We start from the raw sequence: 9295 nt of genomic DNA, 5'->3' as shown, positions 1-9295 counted from the left end.
TTAACTACATAGTATTATCCACTTTTATAGCCGTACATGGTTTGACATAATTTATTTACTGTACATATGCACTTATGGGTTTTTGATGTACACATCTGTTGAGTTGATAGCGCTACACTTTTATCTTCTGGGCTATGTGAAGGCTTCTCGCGGCCGTGGTCGAGGCCTACCCCAGAGGTTACCTGAGCCGGAGATACCAGAGTCTACATCTGGAACGGGTAAGCCATTGTTGGGGACTGTAAATAAGTATTTGCCAGCAGAGGAATTGAGAGACTCGGAAATAGAATCCATGTCGGATCTTTCCGGGGATGATGACTTGTTCGAAACCATGTCGCAAGAGCTATTGTGGTCACAAGGCGAGGATGTTGCCTCCGCAATGACCCTTCCTGAATGGACTGCCATGAGTTCTGGGAAGACGTCGCCCTGTGTTGAGACGCACAGTGCTGTTGCTGGGACTTTGTCAAAAGGTAATGATTCGCTACAGACACCGGCTGGGTCTATGGTGAAAAAGTCATTGGACTCCTGTGTACCGCCTGGTATGGGAAAAGACAGATCTTTGCCAAAACTTGCTCGCTTGCAAAGGATGTTAAACAAGCGTGTGGCCGCAGAGTATGGATTAGAATTCCCCTATGTGCCCCAGGATGTCATGCGGGAGATTGAAGCTAATCGGGAACTTTGGTACAACGAATCTATTTGGGACTACTTGTCTGTGCCTAAACCCTTTAGAAAGACTGGATGTTCTGTCCGGATGGATGAACGTTTTAACGGATGCTTTGTTCATTGGAACTATGGTCGGCATATCTATGCTGATAAAGTGGAAATCTGCAGACCGGGAAAGGACAATGCTGTATACTTTATTACCACTGTAGATAAAGAAGGAAAGTATGTGACTCTACCAGATCCTCGGTTTTACTGGTAATTGTGGACACTATTACTTTGAAGTTAGCTAGTTAGATAGCGACAGGGCAAAGAGATCTGCGTGGTCAAGATCTACAGATTCTGTTCTGTGTTTAAATCCAAGGACTTCTGTTTGCTAGCCGGATTTCTTTACAAGAAAAGTTCTTATGCAGGGATGGACTCCAAAAGTACATATTCTTTCTAATACAAATCATAGAAAGAGAGTCTCATTTTTAAATGAGGCTTTGCTCCTGGTGTTACGTAGTATGTATATATGTGTGTTTAAATATGTTTCTTTTCCAGGGATCATCGGATCATATGTATAGCTGGGAGGCTTTTCAGCTAGTTAGTTAGTGAGGTCGTAAGAAAAAAAAAATTCTTTATATTGTGGTTTTGTTTGCGGCTGTGAACATAATGTTTTATAGATATATGTCTCATAATCTCTTTAAACTGTCTTTTTCTCTCTCTTTGCCTATCTAAAGTTATGAGAAACCTCAAATGCTACTCTCAGGCTTGAGAGTTACTGTTACTGCGTTTGGGACAGACGTTGGGGACAACGTCTATTGTAGTGGGGGGAGTATGTAGCGCTGGTAGATTTACAATCTACCAGAGATTAGGTACATTTAGTAAATTGTGTGTTAGGAAGATTAAAAGTTCGCCTCTGTTCCAGCTTGGCTGACGTGTGTGTTTCCGTGCTGACCGGTGGGTGTCGCTGTTACCATTAGTCAGTGTTGGAAAGGCAATGTGTCGAAGTGTATAGATGCTCCTCTGTCTCGGAGGCAAGCTCGGTGGAGATGGTCCTCCGAGTTGCATTCTGGGCGAGGGTATTTATGGGACAGATGCCATGTTCTAAGGTCGTTTTGCAGCCACCTGCTGGCCCTCCTGGCCGACAGGTATGCGTTAAGGAGCTACCTCGTGGTCCTCCGATCAGGAGGCCCACGATGCTACAGCGCAGGGGTGGGTCCAGAGGCTTGTCTGGGGCCTACCACCGCGGCCGAGGAATGGTCCTGAGCTGTCGGTCCTGTGTGACGAAGCTGGACAGCCAAAGAGATCCCAGGGGAGGACCCGTCTTGGAGAGATCACGCAGCTTGCAGGTATTTAGAGGGAACTGGTGACTCGGCTGGAGGACGTATCCAAAAGAAGTAACCATACAGCATAGTGTCGCCGGTTTGGCTTAAAGGTTCAGGCACTGTGACTGACTGTTCACTGCAGAAGATCTGATACATCCTGTGGCAGAGGATTGTGCAGATTTACCCCCCCAAATAAGTCTGTGGCAGAGACTTTCGATTCATGCTGCGTACTGGCTGCTAGACCGGTGAGAGAGGCCTATCCAGACGAGCAAAGTGTGTGTCCCATGAGGGGAACACATTCCACATAATTGTTTGAATTCTACCGGACATTTGTCGCTAAGATTTTGCAAGAAGATATTTGAGTTTCTCCTGAGAGTTTCCTTTTCCGTCTCTTTCCTGCTACTTCCTAAAGTTTGACTGTTCAATAAAGCATTGAAAACGTACTCCAGTGTTGGTGCGTGTGTCGTCCAGCAGTAAACTCAACGGAACCCCTAGACCCGGTGCCGGTGAAACAGAGGGAAGCAAAGTGAAGGTAACAGATCCGCTTAAACCAGCAGCTCCACAGTGAGTTAGTGCTACAAGAGTATTATAGAAAATAGCATAACTGTTATTAAAGCTGGCCCAGAAGCAGAAAAACTAATTGAGAACAGTTTGATTGTGAAAGCAATTTTATTAGAAAATAAAAAATACAACTTCAATAAATAACTATATATGCAATATATTTTCTGAGTTTATGTGATCATGAACAACTAGTCCAGTTAAAGTTGAATTTCAGTCTTGGATTGTAATATGTATTTTTTCACAGACAATAGAAATAATGCTATTGGGCCATAACAAGCAAGTTTACAGGCTTCCCTATATACGAATATACTGTTAATATACATCTGTTAAAGAAAAGAAAAAACTTTCTCTGTGTTCTAGGACAGGCTTCACATCAGCCCCCAGTCTCCTGTAGAAAACTCCTCCATTACCCCTCCTGAAATGTGGTATTTGGGACAGAAAAACAATTACAAGGCAGTAGTTCAGCAGATAACCTCATTAACACACACCCTTCACCTGCCCTCCCCTTCCAGGAGATTGCCCTTGCCACCTCTAAAGTTCCATGCTATTTCAATTCAGGCAATGCCAGTGAGCAATGTTCTCCCTCTATACACAACCCAGTACTGTCTCTTGGCCTAGGCCGACGAGGCCCAGGCCTAGGGCAGCACTTTGCAGGGGGCGGCAAAAAAGCCACCCCCCCACGAAAAAAGCCCCCCTGACCAGTCCCCTGAGGACCACCAGAGAGGGCGCCACGCTGCCCAGCGCCACCAGAGGAATTTAGGAGAGCATGTTTAGGGGCAGGGTAGGGGTTGGGTTGGGTAACTGGTGGTGAGTAACTCTTAAGGCCTGGCTAGTGGCTCAGGACTTGAAATTTTGAGGCCTGCATTGTAGATTCACATCGGTCCCTGCCCTCAAGGAGCTTACAAGTAGGCACTTTGTACCCACTTTTAATGTACAGAGAGGAAGAGGTGGAGCTCTATGAGGAAAAGGTGGAGCCTAAAGTGTAAGGGGTGTGGCCTTGACAGGAATGGGTGGGTCGTATTTAAATTAGGGGGTGCACAAATTTAGTCAGGTCTAGGGCAGCACAAAACCTAAATACACCATTGACACAACCATCAATTTTTTTGCACCCTCTTCTTGCTGGGATCATTTGTTTGGCAGAGTGTGCAGAACCCGAACGAGCCTATGTGGAGCAGAGCTGTAGTATTGAAAACAATAGAAGTGTGCCCCTGGTATCCTTTAGATCAGGGGTCTCCAAACTTTTTAAAAAGGGGGCCAGTTTAATGTCCTTCAGACTTTAGGAGGGCCAGACTGTGGCCTTTAGGGGTAGAAATTTTCCCAGACATCAGTGGGAAAAAAACAATGCCCCACCTTCGGTGTCAGTGGGAGGAAGTGTGCCCCATCCTTAGTGTCAGTGGGTTCAATTGTGCCCCATCATTGGTGTCATTTGGCCCAATTGTTGGTGTCACCAAGAGGAATTGTGCCCCTTCATTGGGGTCTGGGATTTTACCCCATTGCTGTTTCAGTGAATGAAATGACGCCCCAAGGCCAGATAAAAGCAAGCAAAGGGCCACATCTGGGGCTGCAGTTTGTTAACAGTGCCCCAAACGCAGAAGCAATCACACATTTTGTCAAGTGCAAAAAAAGTGCAAGAAACACGCTGTAAAAATTGTGCAAATCGCAATTTGCCAAAATGCCCCATGAGCTACTTTGCTGTGTTTGTCGTGTGTAGAGCAGCCCATTGATTTCAATGCATGTTGCTGGAAAAACACACCAAAAACATGTGCTCTCACTACACTGTGTGCATGAAAAGGGCCTAAAAATGAAATTGGTGTGTTTACACTTTCCCCCTCCCTAGGCTGGTACTGGATTACAAGCACGTTGACAGATGAATGTCTCCCTCCCATGTACTTGTATAAAGCTGGATATGCACTATGCATTCTGATTGTGTAATATCTACAATTACCTCTAGATATACCAAAACTATGTAACAAACCTGAACAATCCATTTATTTTGTTTATAAAGTCAGGCAGGCCCTTGTACTACATAGTTGATGATAGATATAAAGAAGATTGTACAATCAGATTGTATGGCCATCTTAAAGTGGAACTAAACCTTCCTATCATTTTCATCCAAGGAAGCTGCCATCTTAGCCTCTAATCTTCAACTGCTATGATGTTGCAGATGTGATCAGTTATGGCACCAGCCATTTAATGGTTTGACAGTTTGGTTGAGAGCACAAAGAATGTGCCATTTACATTCCTAGCATGTGCCAGGAATGTAACTTTTTTTGAAACTGTTAAACCATTGGGTTTAGTTCCGCTTTAATGGAACAAGTTGGAACGTGAGTGGAAATAAAAAAAGAGATGATATAGTAATGAGGGAGGTGTGGTTCAGAGAGGTAAACACACCCTATTCTATGATGCAGTAGGATAGTGCATGATGAGATATGAAGTTTTCCGGGAAGATCACATGATGACTCAGGAAGTGATGGGCTGAGAAAGCATTTTTTAAAATTTTGTACTGAAAGGTGAACATTCAACGCTGCCATGGACTCGGTAAGTGAGAGATCAGCACATTGGGATAGCTTGGGCAGAAAGGACATTAGAAAAGACTTCTATTTATTATGAAGATTGAAATTCTGTCCAAAAAGGGGAACTTAGCTTTTAAAGAACTCAGTCTAATGAAAAAAAAAATTGCTTTAAACACGGGGCTGTCAAAAATTCAGAATAATACCATGTTAACCATTTTATCTCCTTTACTTGCATTTGGAGATAAATTATTAGACAGTAGACATTTGCAATTCGTTTCGTTCTGAATTTCATCAAATTCGTTAATTCAGAACTATCCAAATTAGCGAAAACCCTTTAACGAATTTTTCCAAATATTTGTAAATTCGAATATTCGAAAATCCGAAAATATAGCTAAGTAATATTAACTTAACTATTACTAACTATTGGAATTTCCTTTCAAATGTGGCTGTTAGTGAATGTAATGAATACGAATTTATCTGAGGTTAAGAATTATCCAAAATATTGAATGCCGTATCTAAACGAATGGAACGTAACAAATTAATAATAATAAATAATAATAATATAAAAATATTATTATTATTTATTATTAATTAGTTCCGTTCCATTTGTTTAGATCTCATTATTTCAGATAATTTGTAACTTCGGATAAATTCGTATTCATTACATTCACTAACAGCCAAATTTGAAAGGAAATTAAAATACCTATAATTTAATAGTTAGTTATTATTAGTTATTCTTTTGACTTTTCAGATTTTCTTTCGACTTTTCAAATTTACGAATTTTTTGGAATTTACGAATTGCGATCATAACGAATGACCCAAAAAACAAAAAAAAAACCAAATGAAACGAAAACGACTGAATTTTCAAATTTTTCGGCAGTGCACATGTCTATTAGACAGTCCAGTGTCTGGCATCCTGAAAATTGTTATTCCTTTACATTTCACAGTCCAAGCAATCCACACTATAATGAAAACCATGTATAGGTTCAGCAGTTCAGAAGTTACATAACCATTCATGCCCTGTAATCAAAAGATTTATAATTATGACCCCAGAACTTGAAAAACATGTAGCGAAATCTCACTCAGAACACTCAAGCTGCAGAAAACAGCAAGATAAGGCCCAATGCCAGGCTTGAGACAAAATGAAATATTGGTAGGCTCTTCACAAGCACATAATACACTACTCGATTTGTTTAACTAGAGGAAAATACTCACCTAACACCTCAGTCTTGTGGGAAAAGGGGCAATAACATAAACACATACAATACAGGACCACTGGTTCTGCATTGTACACAATGATGTCAGCGGGGTGGGAGCTGCACAGTCAGGGAACAGGATTGGCTATGGAAGAATTAGTCGTTTTGCGTGGGGGGAGACTACCAAACTGTGGAGTACTCTATTACGGTACCCCTAAACAAAACAAGAAAAATATACAAGAGAATATGGGGGAGACTACCAATATTTCTTCTTTTTCTTTACAGAATTCCACTTTAATCTTCTGGGGCAGGTGTGCACCATTGCTCAATTCAACAAGCTATAGAACACAGAATCAAGAAGATCTTAAATCAACTATCACATGGCCAAAAAATTTGATCATCATGACAAATATTATGCTTTATGGCTGTTTAAATAATTAAATAATTAATAATTATTTATTTTATTATTCATTATTTATTTATTTATTTTATGAATTAAATAATTAAATAATATTATTAATTATTCATTCCATTATTTAATTATTGGGAATAACCTAATACCCCTATCTGTGCTATAAAAATGCACTGATAGCATTGTTACTTGATGCCTCAATTGCAGGTGCTGCTTGTTCGCCCTCACGCCCCTTCCTGCCAAATGGGAATCTATCCACCTGTGTGACTTCTCGTAAGTCACGCATAAACGGTTGGCTCCCTCTGGTGGTGTGTCGGCTGGCCGGAGACCCCTGCCGGGATCGATTGAGGGAGGTCCTAGAGGATTTCAGGCTCAGGAGAAATCGCTCAACACAATGTGATTGGTAACTATACTGAAAAATGTCCACCATTATTATAGTTCATTTTATTTTGCGATTATATCTATAAACCTCAATACAAATAATATTCCTCTACAGCACCCAAATCCTCTGAAGAAGACCCGGTGGGGTCGAAACGCATCAGAATTCACTTAACTTCTCACTGTAGCGCTTGAACATTGTAGAACACTATGTTTACTTTTACTTGTGTTGTTGCTTTCATATTTCCTGTTCCACAGCTCATATTTTAACTGTCATTGTCAATTTTGAGATTATGTTATTAATAAAATCTAAACAATTTTAAACCACATGTTATCACCTTTCTATTCATTTGCTGCCTAGAAAACCCCACATGGGGGACATTTCCCTTTTTCCTGCATGTGTATCTATGGGAGGCAGAGCTTTCTGTGTCGAGAGCCAGCTTGCTGTGCGCTCCCAGCACAGTGACCGAGCTGTCTAAGACAGCTGTCAGTCCTACTAAGGACTGAGAGTCGGTGGGACCGGCACCCAATCTTGTGACCACTGTGACAGCCAATCACCATGGTCACTTGATCGGCCCAGTCCTGCTCACCCCCCTGGGCATGCAGACCCTGTTAAAGTGATGCCAGGGCTGGGTGGGAATGTTTTATAGCTGAGCTCCGGGTAAACAGCCAAAGAAACATTTGAAATAGAATAGGCAGCTGTATTATCTTCCAAAGGATTTGTAATTCTGTCCGAACAATCCTGAGATCTATAAGCCCTGCCAGATTGATGACCTGAGTTTTCTCTGTTGAAGGTAAAGCAATATAACTTGGTCACCTCCCTGCCTCCCAGCTTGTGGATGAATACAATAGATCTTCTTGACAACAGATTTACCTTAAAGGAACAGTAGCCATCAGCTGGTAAGAGACAACTGTTTCGGCCTGGTCAGCTACAAGTAGATAAATGATTGTTTCCTGATCTAAAGACGGTCAATTTGGTCAGGAGGTGATCGTCTACCGCTTGGGTGCTCAACCTGTGACCTGTGGCATTGCAAGATGCTGACAGTTACAAGCATGACTCCCAAAGGCAGAGGCATGATGGGAGTTGTAGTTCCACAACAGCTGGAGGGCCACAGGTTGAGCATCCATAATAGGGGCTCTTAATGGTCGGATTTACCTGTATGCTTCATTCAGAAACTTTCATGACATGTCCCCACTAATCCTCCCCACACTAAAAAACCTACACATAAATTTAAAATATCAAGGCTTATTCAACTAATTATTTAAAAATGATGATAAATACTGTACTACATATACAATGAACAATGAACTGTCAAGCCATGTCTCTTCTCCAATAATGTACACTTTGTAGTACCAATTCTGACCAGCAGATGGCAATACAAACTCTTTTATTTTTCCTTTAAAGTGAACTTGTCATCAGAGCAAAATGTAAAACTAATGCAAGTCCCTAAGAGCTGGCCGTTGATAACATATATTCCCTGGCAACTCAAGATGCAATATACAGGTAATCCTAGCTTTTAACTATCACTTCAATTTCATGTCATAATAAAAGAAGTCCAGCTTAAATTGTGCTGTTTTCAATCAATGCAAAATATCCCCAATTAACCAAATTGCAATCTATATGCTGTTAACTATATAGGTTATTGTTATCTACAGCCTTGGCGCTGACTTTGTTCACAGGAAGACTGTCGTTTACATTATGTTTGTACTTTGCAGCTGTCAAAGCTCCCAGGAAGCAGAGAGGGCAAATTTCTTGATAGCAAAAACCCACAATGGAAGTGATAGCATGAAAACATGAATTCTGCAGGAGTTGTTGTATCACCTATCAAGAGGTCCAGGGGGAAGGGTAAATCTACAGGAAAAACAGGAAGTCTTTTTAAGACAGAGGGTTACCCCTCCCTCTATGTAATCTTAGCCCTATTGGAAACAAGCTTATAAATGTAATGCCCCATTGAAGTCAAATCTCGAAAACCCTCAGTCTGGTCACAATTCGGATTCTGCAAGGTCGGTGATCTCTCTCATTAGATGGCTGAAGCATGGACGCATCTCTGCTTTCTGTTGTGGAATGAAGAAAATAAGATATTAGCAATTATTTTAGTCTTATACCATGTAGCTGAATACCTGCTTTGTGTTATATAAGTTGGCAAAACAAAGTTGTAGTGAAAAATTGGATAAATTACTCATCAAGGCAACATTTATATAGTTATCTGCAGCCTACTAACTGCATGCCCATATCTGCCCCATGGCCCTTTTCCACTCCATAAACAT

At 41.3% G+C, this 9295-nt stretch overlaps 1 protein-coding gene across 1 annotated transcript in view; it reads right to left on the bottom strand.

Moving 5' to 3' along the window:
* Positions 1-6750: 6750 nt before the first annotated feature.
* ITK (IL2 inducible T cell kinase) overlaps positions 6751-9295 on the bottom strand; it is a 79710-nt gene continuing 77165 nt past the window's right edge. The window contains exon 17 of the mRNA XM_073621166.1: positions 6751-9082. Coding sequence (XP_073477267.1) covers positions 9011-9082 — 72 coding nt within the window. The 3' untranslated portion in view covers positions 6751-9010. The remainder of the gene's footprint in view (positions 9083-9295) is intronic.

The sequence above is a fragment of the Aquarana catesbeiana genome, linkage group LG03 (genome assembly GCF_042186555.1).
Source record: "Aquarana catesbeiana isolate 2022-GZ linkage group LG03, ASM4218655v1, whole genome shotgun sequence".
Classification (NCBI taxonomy): Eukaryota; Metazoa; Chordata; class Amphibia; order Anura; family Ranidae; genus Aquarana; species Aquarana catesbeiana.
The sequence above is the reverse complement of the archived record's forward strand: the minus strand, read 5'-3'. Positions and strand labels throughout refer to the sequence as shown.